This window comes from Nesoenas mayeri (genome assembly GCF_963082525.1).
Source record: "Nesoenas mayeri genome assembly, chromosome: 10".
NCBI lineage: Eukaryota > Metazoa > Chordata > Aves > Columbiformes > Columbidae > Nesoenas > Nesoenas mayeri.
The window spans coordinates 3,867,735-3,884,829 of NC_137560.1; the positions used below are offsets into that span (position 1 = coordinate 3,867,735).

The following is a 17,095-nucleotide window of genomic DNA, read 5'->3' on the forward strand; positions in this document are numbered from 1 at the left end:
CTTACAGTAACACGAAGGGAACGCTGCAGCTGTACCCAAAGGAGGCTGCGCTAAGACAGTTATGTTCTTCTTTTTTGTTACCGTTGTAAAAAACTCCAAATTATTCACAGTTGTTCCAGCATTCCTGATGTTAAAACAGCAAACGATGGGGATGAATCACATTGTAAGGCTAAACAGAAGGACACTTATCAGTGCAGAGCATTCCTGAGACTTGGGAACTCACAATAAAAAACTAGCTCTTGGAAATATGCAATCCTCCATATTTTTGGCTCATGTTTGACCTGTTTTCCCCTTTTTAAAAAAGAAGTTCATTAACAAGAAAGTTAATTTTTACAAAAGTAAAGAAAAGCTTTTCTCACTATCACTTTGACATAACATCTAGTTGCTTGAAGAGTGCAAGAAAGCCAGCTTAGCATAAACTCTGCTTTTTGTGCAGCCATCCCTGTCAGCTGAGCAGAAAACAACAGGGAAAAGAAGTTTTAGAGAACTGAAACACTAACATGAAAAAACCTCAATAATAATCTACGAGCTCTAAATACATACAAAACCAAAAAATTAAGCTAGTTACATTCAAGACTTGAATTCTACTGAAACTGTGAAAGTTCTTAAATTTGCTATTGTTAAAGGCACTGCTATTTTTTTTAATTTTCCAGCATGAAGACGAGTCCCGCTGCCTCTAACATGAACCATAATCAGTGCTCCAGAGCGTGGATGAGGGGCTGGTTCTCCTGCTGGTGGGCTGAGGGCTGAAGGAAAGTGTAGGTGATGCAGAGAAACCTACAGCACAGGGGAAAAGGAAAGAGAAAATCATCCTCAGAAATGGTGGAGAAGGAAGAAACAAATCACTGCTGGAACACCTGGCAAGGGAGTCTAATGAGCCATTCCAAGAAGAAGCAGCCCTTTAGCTTATTGCCTGTTGAAATGACACCTTATAAGTACCAAAATTTTAAAGGTCTTCCTATTATGGGCTTTAATTAAAGAATTGAGTCTGAGGGGGGCAGAGCACATTTCAACTCAGCAAGTAACTTTCAGTTTGACTTTGACTTATTTCAGATGTGGTTTTACAGAAAGGACTGCAGCTCACTCTAACTTAGGTACCTCTGTAACCATGTGAATTTTAGTTTAATAGCTGCTAATGACAGACCTCCCATTCAGTCAGGCAGAAAGGGACCTGGGGGTACGAATTGACAGGAAGCTCAACATGAGCCAACAGTGTGCCCAGGTGGCCAAGAAGGCCAATGGTGTCCTGTCCTGTATCCAAAGTAGCGTGGTCAGCAGGCCAAGGGCAGTGATCCTTCCCCTGTGCTCTGCATTGGGGAGGCCACACCTGGAGTGTTGTGTTCAGTTCTGGGCCCCTCAGCTCAGGAAAGAGATTGAAGTGCTGGAGGGTCCAGAGAAGAGCAACAAGACTGGGGAAGGGGCTGGAACACAAGCCCTATGGGGAGAGGCTGAGGGAGCTGGGCTTGTTTAGTCTGGAGAAGAGGAGGCTTAGAGGTGAGCTCAGCACTCTCTAGAACTACCTGAAGGGCAGTTCTAGCCAGGTGGGGATTGGGCTCTTCTCCCAGGCATCAGCAATAGGACAAGGGGTCATGGGCTTCAACTCTGCCAGGGGAAACTGAGGCTGGAGATTAGAAAGCAACTCTTTGCAGAGAGAGTGGTCAGGCATTGGAATGGCTGCCCAGGGAGGTGCTGGACTCACCGGCCCTGGAGGTTTTTAAACTGAGATGGGACATGGCACTCAGTGCCATGATCTAGTCAATGGACTGGAGTTGGACCAAGGGTTGGACTGGACGATCTCTGAGGTCTTTTCCAACCCAGTCGATTCTGTGATTCTGTGTGATTCTGTGTAAAGGAGTATTTTTTGCATGTTTCTGAAAGAGTTTGATTCCACAGCACTGCAAATAGGTAAAATTCATTCGTAACAGGGTAAGAGCTGCTTACTGTTCTGGGTGTGTTGAGGAGTTGTCCTTGGGGTAAACGCGGGATAACTGTGCTGTTCCTTCGGTGAGAAAACTGCATGATAGGCTGCAAGATATTGTGGGGGAAAAAAAATCATTCCACAAAGAAATTATTCCTTTAGATCTTACAGCTAATGCATTGTAAGAAGTTATGAAAAAAACAACTTCTTCAATCTTTCATTCTCTTACCTATAATCATAAAAGCTGTCCCTGCTAATAGTGCAAAAAGCGTGAAGAACATGACTTGGTAAGAAGCAAGAAAGTGCTGGATGAGACTGGCTCCATCTGTAGAACCGATGAAGAGGAGACAATATTGCGTTAAAATAGCATCTCCAATCTGCTTTAAGAGTTAATAGATCTTAACTCAAATTAAAACAGCCAAAAGAAGGTTTTTATTTATAGCAAATAAGTGTATTCAACTTGGATAATACAACTTCAATTCTAGTGACTATTTCCAGTGCAGTCTTCAAAATCTGCCAATAACAGTTTAAGACATTGATACACACGTCTTAAGTGTGTTCTTTACTTTCTCAGCCCCAAAATGCTCACCTTTTTTCAAAATAACACTACATGCTTGAGAGTAAATAAAAGCAGAGCAAACCAAACTACTTCCAGACACTTTAGCACTGGGATATTGATGCCAACTTCAGTGTATTTTGGGCTGGCCCGAAAGGAAACTATGTTCAGCTTCAGTCACAGTGAGCAATTATATCATGTCTCCTGGTCATAGGAGCAGCTTGCACGTCCATGGTAATGTTAGCTGCCAGCTCAGATTTTAACACACCAAATTTTAAAACATCTTGAACACGAACAGAAGTTAGAGGTTTATTTTGGCACATGAAGTCTAGAGAAAAACTTACGTCCCACTGATGCACTGGTTCTGTCTGTCAAGTAAATCACAGTCACTGGGATAGTGATAGACTGGTCAGTCAGAGGGCTAGAGACACTCAGAGTGGTTGATAAGGGTCCCTGGCTTGAAAGTCTTGGATCAGCCAGACTGACGGTGTAGACTACGTAACTGGGCAGCCCGTAGGATTTCTCCTTCTCAAACACCTTCACGGTTGGTGACCCACATTTCACCTGCCGAGGGAAAAAAGCAACCTGAGCTAGACTGCTTGAGAGAGCAGAGCACATCTCCATCTTCCAAAGCACCTCCGGGACAATCAACATGGCAAAGGTGACATGGTGTGCCTAGGGCTAGAGTTCAAAACGCTTTTGCATGTGTTGGGCTACTTCCCAGCAATAGACTCACCTCCAGGGTATCAAGAATTTCAGTGGCACCAAATATTTTCACATCGGAGCTTGTGTAACGGTTACTTAACACCATTTCCGACTGGTCAGCGTAAAGCCCGGGGCTGAATGGCACCTCAGCGCTGATCTGCTCCCCAGAGAAGGGGCCTTGGACTGAAGCCGTAACGCTGAGGGCGGCTTTGCTCGTGCTGAGATGCTTCAGCTGCTTGTCAGTGAGCCTGTGCATGGTGATGGAACAGGTGTAATGTCCTACAAAAACAAATGCAGGTGGACTGTGAATTGCTCATCTTTATTGGTTTTTTTACCCGTGCAGAGCGAAGTTTCGGTGGCATCTTCAGAGAAGAGCTAAAAAGGTGGTGGAATTCCAACGGCAAGCTCAGGAATGTGCAGAAGAATGGGAGAGCGTGTCTGCTGGTCCAAGCATCGCAATCCCAGCACTAAAACAACACATGATATTTCTTGTCCCAAACTAAACATCACGAAAAAACCCCTACAATGGCAGTTTCCAGTCACATTTTATTATACTACGCCAGCGAGACTCAATTCTACATAGAACACAACATTTATGCTAATATTGATAGAAAAACTTTACTGAAACGAAATTTAACATCTTATTTCATACTCTCTCCACCTCATGTTAAAAGTTGCAGTCAGCTAACATCACCATCATCCATTCTGTGGAGACATGCTTTATTATTTATGGAAGCTTCTTTAAAGGTTAGATATTTACCAGCTTTCTAGTGTCTTATGGGACCTATTTGTCTATCAGTAGCAGTAAAGACAGTAAAAAGCTCCCTGGGTCTGGAAGATTCAGAATGTAAGTAAAAGCAGAATTTGCTCAATACACATTTTCCCCTTAGTTTCTTTCCTTAATGAAGTAACAGAGGCAGCCACTATTATGCAAAGTGTAATAGTGTTGTATACAACGGGCATAGGGACTAATCTAACTGATAATTCATGTTATTTCCATACAGCCCATGGTGCTTTGGTTCTTCTGAAGATCATGTTACAGTTATACAGTTATACAGTTATACAGTTATACAGTCACTAACACATGCTGTAGACTTTCACACTTTTATTTCCACTTCCACAGTCTCCGGTAATTTCCTCTTCTTTGAAGTCCCAGGACATCTTTTGCGTATACATAAGAATCCTACCTTTCATTAGAAATTACAGCACTCCGGTTGCAGAGGGAAGTTTGAAAGCATGATAAATTCCAGAAATGTTTGAATTGCAGAAGAGTTGAGGAGGTGTGGTCTGGACAATGGAGTAGTGAGGTGGGTTTCAAACTGGCTTAAGGAGAGAAGCCAGAGAGTGGTAGTCAATGGTGCAGAGTCTAGTTGGAGGCCAGTATCTAGTGCAGTGCCTCAGGGGGCAGTGCTGGGGCCAGTATTATTCTATATGTTCATTAACGATTTAGACAAGGGAATAGAGTGCACTATCAGCAAGTTTGCTGATGACACCAAGCTGGGAGGAGTGGCTGACACTGGAAGCTGTGCTGCCATCAGAGACCTGGACAAGCTGGAGAGTTGGGCGGGGAATAACCTGATGAAATTTAACAAGGGCAAGTGTAGAGTCCTGCGTCTGGGCAGGAACAACCTCGGGTTCCAGTATAGGTTGGGGAATGACCTATTAGAGAGCAGTGTAGGGGAAAGGGGCCTCGGGGTCCTGGTGGACAACAGGATGACCATGAGCCAGCACTGGGCCCTTGTGGCCAGGAAGGCCAATGGCATCCTGGGGTGTATTACAAGGGGGGTGGTCAGTAGATCAAGAGAGGTTCTCCTTCCCCTCTGCTCTGCCCTGGTGAGACCACATCTGGAATATTGTGTCCAGTTCTGGGTCACTCAGTTCCAGCAGGACAGGGAACTGCTGGAGAGAGTCCAGCGTAGGGCAACAAAGATGCTGAAGGGAGTGGAGCATCTCCCTTATGAGGAAAGGCTGAGGGAGCTGGGGCTCTTTAGTTTGGAGAAGAGGAGGCTAAGGGGGGACCTTATTAATGTCTATAAATATATAAAGGGTGAGTGCCAGGAGGATGGAGCCAGGCTCTTCTCGGTGACAAACAATGATAGGACAAGGGGTAATGGGATCAAGCTGGAACACAAGAGGTTCCACTTAAATTTAAGAAAAAACTTCTTCTCAGTGAAGCTGACAGAGCCTGGCCCAGGCTGCCCAGGGGGGTTGTGGAGTCTCCTCCTCTGGAGACATTCAAAACCCACCTGGACATGTTCCTGTGCGACCTCACCCAGGCGTTCCTGCTCCGGCAGGGGGATTGGACTAGAAGATCTTCTGAGGTCCCTTCCAGTCCCAAACATACTGTGATACTGTGAACTTTCACCAGACTTTTGCATTTAAGCGACTTCCTTCATTTCAATCCCAGAGGTCAGTTATGCTGCAACAACTGCAGTGGCTTTTGAAAGGCCAGCGTCACGCACAAAGAATAGTTGACTCTGTAGAGCACAACTGGGTGAAATCTCAAGATCCTTGGTAAGCAGACAGGAAAACTGTTGATTGCTTTTCTTATTCCTAGTCTTAACTTGCACTGTATTTCGGTGCATGGTGAAGGCACTGATGTATGACCAGAAAACACCTATAAGAGCCACTGGGTGTTTACAGCTGCAGAGATACCCAGTTTTAGAAGGTTTGTCACCTGAGTGCTTATTTGTAGCAGCTGAAGGTGGAAGTGTTTTGCTTTCACAGCTTCACAAATACCGAGCCTGATTTTCTTTTCTAAATTAAGGTATACACAAGGCAATCTATTTTTGCACAGTTCAGCTGCAGTAAAAGGTGGCAGCCACCAGCAATAATGTGTGACCCCAGCATATGATGTCCACATCCTGCACCAACATCATTTCTGTCTCAGGGTCCCACGAACTGTCTATATACCTACAAATACACAAGCAGGAACTGGCAAAATTAGGAACTACAGTTGTGGTCAAAACCACAAAGTTTGTTTCTTCCCCAAGCAAATTAATGCTTCAGAGTTTCTTTTTGATTTACTACTACAGCTCTGAAAAATACATGACATGGGCTGCTGGTGATTTCTGGCTTTATCTGAAGGCAAAAAAAAAGGCTTTGTCATAGGCAGAAAAGTGTGGAGTTAAAGGAGAGTCCACATTCCCAGCTCCCTGAAGCCCAAGATCCTACACAGCAAAGCTCAGCGGCTTCCAAAGGAAATCTGCTGGGCCAAGGGCGTTGGGATTAAATCACAGTAAGTGCAAAGTGTCCATCTGGAGTGTGACATCTTATCTCATCTTACCTGAAACTGCGTCAAATCCGGGCTCAGCTATAAAGATCTCACGTGCTGGGAAGTCAAATCCGTCATGGTTAAAATCTAGATGGCAATTGATAATGGACTGCGGCTGTAATTCAGCAATGGCTTCAATCTGAGCAGGCAAGCACTCCCCTAAGGAGAAGAAAAGAAGTAATTCATCTCTAAAGTAATTAATTAGAAAATGATAACTAATTATTTTAATTAATTAATTAAAAGCAAAAGCATGGCTTGAAATATCGGATTGTTCTGCCACCTTCTGAAACAAGTTTCACAAGGTTATGATGATCCTACAGCAGCTGGAAATCACAGACAGCTGCTCTTACCTCAGGTCTGAGCCCAAAGAGACGGCAAATGAACATTTTATATGTTGTGGGGTTTTTTGACAGCAATAATTTATTTACAGGAAAGAGCGAACTAGAGAGAATTTTCAGCTCAGATGTGTCTGTTGAATAAATGATATGATCCTGGAAGCTTCCATTTATATTTTAGTATCCGGCAAGATGTTTTTTTTTGTAGGCTAATAATTTACATAAGGCACAACAAAATTCTATTTGAACAAGTGCTAAGTGTTAAGCAAAAACCTAAAAGGAACCATAATCAAGCAAAATATAGCTTACTAAATAGAGGACACAATATGATGCCTCATCTCTGTATTGACTTGAAATACTGATAACTTCTGTAAAAGACTTAAGGATGGTAACTACTTTAAACACTCTCAGCAAGAAAAATACTAACTTCAAGAAGGCAATTGGAATTAAATATATAAGCAAACAATCAGCTGATTGCTTCTTAATTGGTTTCTGAGATGGTCAAATATGACACCTCTGTTATCTACCAATTTTAATAGTTCTGAAATCCTAATAGTGCCCCAGAACACCCTCCAAATTCTGTAATGTGGCCCTAAGACTCTTTTAGAGCTCCTGGGATCCCTGAAAGGGATCGGAGGTTCACAGAAACCTCACTACACCAGCTTCACAGACCCGTAAAAACAAGCGCAAACCACCTATTGTGAATATACACCATGCGATTAACAATTAGCATCAAGATTTGCTTTCATCGTACCTTTCAAATTTTTCTTTCTTTCCCCAATAGAAATGATCACTTTGGAGGCTGAAACTCCTTGTAAGCTGGTTTTCCCTCCACTCACATGTGTTGCCGTCGTCCTCTGAGGTACATTAATCACTATCTGAAAAAAGGATGAAGTACATTGCTAAGAAAAACTGTTTAACAACTAAAGGCAAAAGCAGACTGGACTGTATATGCACACATCCATGTGTGTATAACAGAAGACTCCAAGAGGTTGGGTTTATAAAAAAACCCTTCATTTCTCTAAGCTGGAAAACTGCCTTTCAAGGCAATTTAAGTCAGTAAAGATGGTTTGCAGACAGTAAAACTGTTGATTGCTTTTCTTACTCCTAGTCTTAACCTGCACTGTATTTCGGTGCATGGTGAAGGCACTGATGTATGGCCAGAAAACACCTATAAGAGCCACTGGGTGTTACAGCTGCAGAGATACCCAGTTTTAGAAGGTTTGTCACCTGAGCGCTTATTTGTAGCAGCTGAAGGTGGAAGTGTAAAGTAAAGACTTTTTCTACTCAACCCCCATAAATTAATAGGCATAAAGCTCTATATCTCAATTTAATTTTAAAATAATGGTGCTTATGTCGGCCAATACAGTGAATTGTGTCAACAGTACAACCGCACTGTTGATAGCCCAAAGGTGCCGTGCAGGGACAGGAGTTGGACTCGATGATCCTTGTGGGTCCCTTCCAACTCAGGACGTTCTGCGACTGGGATTGAACTGAGTAGTTCTGGTCAGTGATGCACGCTCATGTGGCACAAGGCTTCACAAAGTTCTTGTTGGCATCTCACCCTGCAGTGAAACTTTATTCATAAAAGCAGCCACACTCAAAATATGTTCAGCCTCTGGAAACAACTGAGCGAGGCAAAGAAATCTAAACGTACGAGAACAGTATAGGCTAAAAATAGAAACTATTTACTGAATTATCCTCCATGATGTGCTTGGACGCATATCAAAATAATTGCATTTCTAATACTTTTTCCTTTAAAAGTAACATTTCTACATATTTGTAATAGAAAAAAATAAATCATAGAATACATTTTTGGTGAAAAAGCACCCAAAGCAAACAAACCAAGGCAGCTCTGGTAGGATTTAACAGTGCCTCACCTCTCTGTATGTTTTAAGTAATCCAGGAATCTCATAGTAGACAGTGACGACCCCAGAATCCCTCGCCACTGCTACGCCAGTCTTGGAGTCGACCTGCAGGACACTTGGTACGGAGGAGCTCCACACGCCTGGCGGGCCTGAGAACACAAACCATTTGGGCACCATTCAAGCAACTTGTGCTAGCTGAAGCATTTCGTGATCACCTTGGTGTCTTGTAGGTACCCATTGCACAGACAGCGTGACTTTTGTTATCACACACGCTCCCCAATGCACAGACGTGAGATTTGAAGGTCTCACGTGGTAGGACCCTCGCAGCCCGACACCAAAGGGACTTGCAGTTAACCTGACAAATACTCATTAATACTAAGAATCAAATACAGTGAGTGAATTTACATTCCTGACTCTGCAGGATTCCCACAAAACACAAACCTCTCAAGCTAACAGAATGGAAATGCCTGAAGTCTGAAACGCAAGAATTCAACACAAGCCGTGTATTGCACAGCACTATTGAAGTTAGAGGAGTTGATGAAGCCTATTTTTACCATTAACAAGAAGAGTGACGTTTGATTCTGAACAAACATCGTAAATTATGCATTTCGTTTTCCTGAGAATGAGGAAGAGTCACACCGATGTCAAATTATATATCTGCAAAAACACAGCGACCGAAGTGCCGCTTACCTTCTTGGTTCATCAGCGACGTACTGAAACAGAGGACGTCACCCACCACCACGTCTGCGAGCTCGGGACAAATGGCGTGTTGCACGGGAAGCGGGACGTAGTCTGCAATTCCGCTGTGCTCGGCATCCCAGACTTTGAGCAAGGTCAAACCCACATTTACAGTCCGGATTACAAATGTGTTGTTTGTGGCTCCTTTCCCAATCTGTACAAAGTCATCTCTGTAGATAAAAAAAGAAATGCTTTTATGTTAAGGCAAGTTTGCTAATGTCATTATCTCTACAATAAATAGTAGGTATTGAACTCTTTTCAGATGCTTGACTTCTTGTTTTCAGCAATGGTTATCTTCTAATGAAGTCAGACAAAAGAAAGAAAACACAAAAATTATTCAGGTGTTACTGAAGCAAATTTCAGTTCTCACATCATTATGCTGAGGAAATACTAAGGTATCTATGAAAACTCCTTCCCAATGTTAAGAGTTTCAGAACTTCAGAATGAGGGAATCTGTCTTTTTCCCCTTTCTCAGGGAGTTAAGAAGCAAAGAAATTTAAACACCAATATGCAGTTTTCCAGCCATAGTGTTACTAAATCACCTTTGATTGTGAGTTCTGGTATTTACCAGAACTGGCAAATTGGTTCAGAACTGGTAAATTAGTGGTCAGTTGGTATTCACCAGAACTGGCAAATTGGTTCAGAACTGGTATATCAGTTCAGCATTCCCAACTGCCCCGGCAAAGGAGAGCGGTGGAGCTGGGTCACCCCTGGGCACCCAAGTGAGCTCAAGAAGGTTAACGCTCCTCTCTCCGGGGCTAATAATTAGCTCTATGCTGAAGCAACTCTGTCACATCTATTTTGGAAGCTGAGGTTGTGTCATCTTGGGGACCTCCATATGCTACAGAAGTTTCCGCAGATCATTTAGGTAGGAGAAAGAAAATCTGGCACACAACCTCTTTTAGTTTTGTTTTCCCTTTTAATCATGATCACTGTGTTGCAATTGCAAGGGGCTCTGCAGAAAACAAGCCATGTTCTGGTAATGGAATTAGCGATTGGTTACTAATGACAGAAGGCTGTTTTAGAGTATTTCTCATTCTTTGAGGCAGAAGCCAAAAGGCCTTTTGAGGCTTGGCTCTGCTGTGCAAAAGAGACAGCTCCCGATCCAGAACCTTCCCCATCTGCAGTGAGTCAGTGGAACAGAGCACGAGGAGAAAAGAGGCAAGACGAGGTAAATGCTCCTAAGATCGGTTTATTCTATAGGCCACTGATGTATGGAACCTGATGATGTGGAGTCACTTAAAGCAGAAATGCCCATCTGATAGTTACCTGTTTGTTGCAAAGTTGAGCACAGAGTTATGCGAATGAAAAGTGTCTCCAGAGTTATCATGAAAATGGACTGTGAATGTCAGCGTCACCCCCAGGGGCAGAGCCAACAATGCCTCTTTGTTCTGTGTGTGCAGAACAGGGCTCATGGAGATCCTCAGGTAGGAGATGGGGTAGACCTGTCAAAACAGCGGCAGTGAAAATTAAACTCCTATTTTTGATGCCTCTACAAAGTCATCTAAAGGGGGTTCTTATAATACAAATATACAAAGCTTTCTTTATTAACCATTTGCTGTATGTTGAGCCAGCTGACAGCACTGAGACGTGGAGCTTTTATTATCAGTACATATATTTCAAAGAATCGGAGAACGGTGGAGGTTGAAGAGGCCTCTGGAGACGGTCTAGTCCAGCTGCCCCTGCTCGAGCTGGGTCACCCAGAGCCAGTTGCAACATATGTGAGAATAAAGGGATGAAACAGTCGCTGTTTCCCCACTTGCACTGCCCCAGGTGAGAAATCCGAGGTGATCCAGGCCGTTTCTATGGAGCCAAGGCCTGCCCAGCGGAGGAAACGAGCAATAGCTGCAAAGCTGGTCCCTCGTGAGCCCTGTCAAACACCATCTGACCTCTGCTCCAAATGCGTTTGAAAAGTCTGCTGGATTATCCACATGTGCACACCCCACGTGTGTGCAGTGACGCTCCAATGAAGGAAGTTTGTCTGAAGACAAAGACTTCAAAACCATCTTCTTCCTTTTGGTTTTCTTTTAAGTCACATGTTACTATTCTTGATTAACTTATCTAGGTTGACCAGCAAAATGACCCAAGAAAAAGAACTCCATCTGTTCCTTCTGTTACAGCTGTTGGAAATAAGTAATGGAAGGATAGAGAAAGCAAGCACCCTCAAATATATAAATAAAACTATTTTAAAAGAAGCCCTCAGGCTCATCTTGTAGGAAAATCCCTTTTTCTAACTGAAGAGGCTACGCTAAAAAGTAAAACCCTGCAATCTGAAAACATACATGTCAAAACTTAAAAAGGAAAGGACAAATTTAGCCTCGAGCAAACAGCATCTCTGGTGAGTCTGGAAAAAAAAGTGGCTAGAATACCAGTATATACAACTGTCTATTCCCCAGGCCGACATACTCAGTTAAAGTATCAGTGCACAGAGTCATCTGCCCAACCAGCTGAGGTTATGAGCCAACAAAAGCACCATTTCCCCGACAGGTTTTCCAGCTTGCTTTACTTTAAAATCTCAGACACTGTCCGACAAGGGGCAACTGCTACATTTAATATTGATGAAAACAGCTATGCTGAAGTATCTCAATTTATAAAGTATTTAAATAAAAATATTCAGTTGAGTACAGCTGGTGCAGGCAAGTGCTTAGCTTGCTGCCGTGCTAAGCACAGTCACTCCTCACTTGCAACGTCCTCCTTACCTTATAGTCTCTTTTTTTGAGCAAAGCTGAAGGTGTAAGTGGTAAGTGATGCTGCTGCAGCAGTTCGGTTCTTAATTGTGTACAGTTGTAACCAGACAAAACAAGAACTTAGAGAGGAAGGACGGCGTGAAGGAGAGAACTCTGCCTTAGACTGACACAACAGATTCCGGCTCATCTCCTCTGTCACAAGTTTTCCTGTATGACCTTCAGCAAAGCCACTCAAACCCTCTGTGTGTTCCTCATCCACAAAGTGACAGCAGCAGCGCTGTGTGACCCCATGGGGTTACTGTGTGGTTAAAAATAGTATTTCTATAAAAGCAGCATAGTCCTAATAAGCACCGAAAAACAAATCGGTCGTACAAGATGCTGAACTGAGATGGTTCCTACTACAAAAGGCTCACAAGCTTAAGATCACAGTGCACCAGCTCCTCAATTCTGTGATATCCTGTGTGCACGAAGAGAGAATTTAACTTCAGTACCACTCTAGGTCGTTCAAGCCAACCCAAACTTGTCAGATGTCTTTCACTCGCCAGATCCAGCCGTGAAGAAACAAGGTCACCTCTCGCAGAGCTGCAGACATGCCCTGTCACCGCCTCGCAGCAGCGCTGCCAGTACTGAAACTGCAAAACTGCACCACAGTGTCTTTTTCCACGGTCCAGCCAGGAAGACAGAGCTACCCGCTGAACATTATGGTAAAAAACATTACAAAACCACACAAAATATCAAGCCACTTCACAGTGATTATAATATACTTCCAAAGAATTTGGAGTCAGCACTCAATTATGTGTTTCTCCTTCAGCTGGGGCACAGGAAAGATGCTGACAGAGTAGCAAGGGATACAAGGGAGCGGAGCAGTGGGTGTCTCAAGGCTCATGTTGCCGGATGCAGAAAGTTCTTGGCACAAAGACTTTTGAACAGAAATGAAGGACATACATTCCCATATGTCCCAAGTGCCCAACCAGTAAAGATGTATTAGACTTCACAGAACAGCATTCCATCAACAGATGAAGTTTTGAGGAAAAAAAAAGAGGTTTCATTAGCCTGGAAACAAACTGCTGAGTTTTGTTCCAGATTTGGCCCAGATTTCCCCAAATTGTCCATGTTTTGGTGAAGCTCCGGCGCATGGGGCAGCCCTGGCTGTGCTGCTCACAGCTCACCCGATACTGGCCACAGCAGCGCAATTACTGCCTCGGATAAAACAGGTTCTCATGAAGAGATTCACACTGTGTGTAAAGGCTGAACTGCTGCGAAACGGCAGAGAAAGTGAAGTTTTGGGGCACTGTGCAGCTACAGGTCCAATATCTTGGAAATCTCGGAAGCACTTATGTACCTCACAACATGAGCTGCATTTAGATTCATTACTCCAGATGATATTTGCCTTTTATGCACATTGCAAAAAGTATGTTTATGACATTAACATATTTTTTTAATTGAACTTGTGTAATTACAGCCTCCTAAGAGATTTTTAGGACAAACTTTTTTTCAAGTATTTACGGCACATGCACTTAAAGGCCTTTCTTTAAAACAGGATTTGGGATTTAACGCTTACCCATCTAGTTTCCTACACTAAACTTTTTTCAAAGCTCAGAACTGACTATTAATTCCTATACTTCACATTTTTCACAAGGGGAGTTCAAAATGTGCAGTTACCCATCCCCATTTCAGTCGTAAAACAGAAAACTGCAAAGAGAGAGGATACTACCTTAACAGCAGCTACAATGGTCTGGTTGATCCCAAACGATTCTTGTGAAACCACTTCAACTGTCGATGATCCTATCAAAGACCCAGAGTTCAGGAAACCTCTTTCATCGATTTTTACAACAGGAACTTTATCTGGTCCGTCCAGGACACGGTAACTCAGTGAAGCCACTCGGTCCCTTAAGAAAACAAACAAACAAACCAGAATGACAAAAAACAGGGGACCCCTCTTAAATCAGTAAAACCATATTTACACCAATATATTATGTAAAACTAAAAGATTGCTATGCAGTCTGTGTTTTTTCCACATCACAGTATCACAGTATGTTTGGGATTGGAAGGGACCTCAAAAGCTCATCCAGTCCAATCCCCCTGCTGGAGCAGGAACGCCCAGGTGAGGTCGCACAGGAACATGTCCAGGTGGGTTTTGAATGTCTGCAGAGAAGGAGACTCCACAACCCCCCTGGGCAGCCTGTTCCAGGCTCTGCCACCCTTACTGAGAAGAAGTTTTTTCTCAAATTTAAGTGGAACCTCTTGTGTTCCAGCTTGATCCCATTACCCCTTGTCCTATCATTGTTTGTCACTGAGAAGAGCCTGGCTCCATCCTCATGGCACTCACCCTTTATATATTTATAAACATTAATAAGGTCACCCCTCAGTCTCCTCTTCTCCAAACTAAAGAGACGCAGCTCCCTCAGTCTTTCCTCATAAGGGAGGTGCTCCACTCCCTTAATCATCTTCATTGCCCTACGCTGGACCCTCTCCAGCAGTTCCCTGTCCTGCTGGAACTGAGGGGCCGAGAATTGGACACAATATTCCAGGTGTGGTCTCACCAGGGCAGAGCAGAGGGGAAGGAGGACCTCTCTCTATCTACTGACCACCCCCCTTCTAATACACCCCAGGTACCATTGGCTTCCTGGCCACAAGGGCCCAGTGCTGGCTCATGGTCATCCTGTTGTCCACCTGGACCCCCAGGTCCCTTTCCTCTACACTCCTCTCTAATATGTAATTTCCCAACCTATACTGGAACCTGGGGTTGTTCCTGCCCAGATGCAGGACTCTACACTTGCCCTTGTTAAATCTCATCAGGTTATTCCCCGCCCAACTCTCCAGCCTGTCCAGGTCTCTGATGGCAGCACAGCTTCCAGTGTCAGCCACTCCTCCCAGCTTGGTGTCATCAGCAAACTTGCTGATAGTGCACTCAATTCCCTTGTCTAAGTCATTAATGAATATATTGAATAATACCGGCCCCAGCACTGCCCCCTGAGGCACTGCACTAGGTACTGGCCTCCAACTAGACTCCGCACCATTGACTACCACTCTCTGGCTTCTCTCCTTAAGCCAGTTTGCAACTCACCTCACTACTCTATTGTCTAGACCACATGTCTGCAATAAAAGCTGAAAAGCCTGCGTTCTAGTCTAAGAAGGAAGTTTTAGTTCTCATTCAAGCTCACTTGGAAGAATTCTTCTCTGGCTTTAGGCATGGAATGATATCTAGTTTTGACCCACTGCCCCACAGTGTCATCATTCACCCATGGAAACTTGATTCCAGATAATAATGGCTAAGGCTACAACAAGCAGCTTCTGCCGTCATTGTCTGTAAACAATATTTAGAGGGAGATTAGTCTGCAGGGCCAATGCTGGTATTAGAGAGAACGCCAGGGATGTGATTAATTAGATCTCATCAGTTTCCTGGAAATGGTTTTGTAGACAAGGTTAATTTTTGGAACAACTCTCACCATGGTATTTGCATATTAATAAAGTGAGCAAATACATAAACTGTAATTAGTGAGCATTCTGAGACATTAGCTACTTTTAAGTATCACTTATCGTATCTTCTGAAAGATCTGTAAATGATTGTTTTGTTTTTCTCCTAAGATTCTTCATTCATATAGAAATTACTTTCTCCCAGAAAGAAAGCATTAAAGCTGCATTTTTAGTTGCCCTTTTCTTGGCAATCGTGCCATTGGTTTTGGTAGTAGAGTTCAGACATACGGGCTCCAACATTGGATAGTGAACATAATGGGCCACAGACAAACTGATATCTGACCGGTTATTGACTAATTAATCAGGAAACTGCTCCAAAGAGACAGCAAAACAACGTAAGTGGCTGCAAGTGACGGGGCTCCTACAGAACTGTTTCAAAAGTAGGTGCTGAATGACCATGGTCACTGGAGCTCCAGTGAAACTAAAGGTTCCCATCTCTTAACAAGTAAATGCAGCTAACGCCTGGCGCTCAGCGTGTGTCCTCCTGTCTGTCTGCACACTGTGTGCTGGAAAAACACACGTCGAGCCTGATCTGAGTCCAAGATGTCAGACTTTGAAAACACCTTATGCAAAAAGGACTTCTCAGTTGGAAAGGACATTCGAACCTCAACATCTAATCATAGCTTCTGTGTAAGAAACACAGAGAAGTATGTTTCGTAAAGCCTCTAGAGGAAGCAGGTTACTGCTTTAACTGGCTCAGTATCTTTGAAAATAAGCATCTATACGTTCCAAATACCAAAAGAATTTTCTAGCTACAATCTAACTAATGCAAGATTTGACAGAGCCCAACAGTACAGATAAGATACTGTTAATCACCAGATAAGTTGTGTATGATATGGATGTACTGTGATAGTAATTTTAAAAGCCTAACCCAGCTTACTTCAAAAAGAATTGCTTTACAGTTTGGATAAACTGTTTACACGAATCACAGCATAAAAACCAATCACTGACCTGTTTGTCTGAAGTTTAATAAAGGAATTTGGTGACATTAAGATCTGTTCCACTTCTACTTCTGGAGTGACTAGATGAAGCTTTTCAAACACCTGGAAAATAAAAGGCATTTTAGCCTATTGCTCTGTGCAGCAAGTCATTTATTTCCAGTTATTTCACCCTCAAAAAAACCCCAACCCAGATAAAACCATAACGCCTTTTTTTTTTTAACCTTCTATAATATATATGTAGAGTAAAAAAATCAAAATTAAACATGAATATTTGAGAATGGCAGCGTCTTCTACCAGTTATTCTGAAGAGCATTCATTTCTATGGCTGTAGCTATACCATGAACTAATATGAAAAAAGAAGCAGATTTGGAGCCTCCACATCCACCCAAGTTACTTCTACCTTCCCCAAGCCAGAGCCCATGAACTGAGTGCCCACATGAGATAGACTCCTCAAGCACATTTTCCAGCTTTGTTCTTATCTAAAGGAATTAGGTTTGCACATCTGAAGCTGCTCCCCAAAGCAAGTGGGAACTACCAGGAGATTCATTTCCTGACCCAAATTAACATGCCTGTGTAGACAGGTAAGATAAGCACTG

The 17,095-nt window shown here is 43.2% G+C and overlaps 1 protein-coding gene across 1 annotated transcript in view; it reads right to left on the bottom strand.

Moving 5' to 3' along the window:
• Positions 1-360: 360 nt before the first annotated feature.
• The window catches only part of NUP210 (nucleoporin 210), a gene marked incomplete at its 5' end in the record, with an annotated part of 64,214 nt that continues 47,479 nt past the window's right edge, over positions 361-17,095 (bottom strand). The window contains 12 exons of the mRNA XM_080350422.1: positions 361-777; positions 1,942-2,025; positions 2,148-2,243; positions 2,819-3,038; positions 3,211-3,458; positions 6,466-6,612; positions 7,543-7,666; positions 8,669-8,805; positions 9,347-9,564; positions 10,664-10,839; positions 13,796-13,970; positions 16,510-16,601. Coding sequence (XP_080206548.1) covers positions 677-777; positions 1,942-2,025; positions 2,148-2,243; positions 2,819-3,038; positions 3,211-3,458; positions 6,466-6,612; positions 7,543-7,666; positions 8,669-8,805; positions 9,347-9,564; positions 10,664-10,839; positions 13,796-13,970; positions 16,510-16,601 — 1,818 coding nt within the window. The 3' untranslated portion in view covers positions 361-676. The remainder of the gene's footprint in view (positions 778-1,941; positions 2,026-2,147; positions 2,244-2,818; positions 3,039-3,210; positions 3,459-6,465; positions 6,613-7,542; positions 7,667-8,668; positions 8,806-9,346; positions 9,565-10,663; positions 10,840-13,795; positions 13,971-16,509; positions 16,602-17,095) is intronic.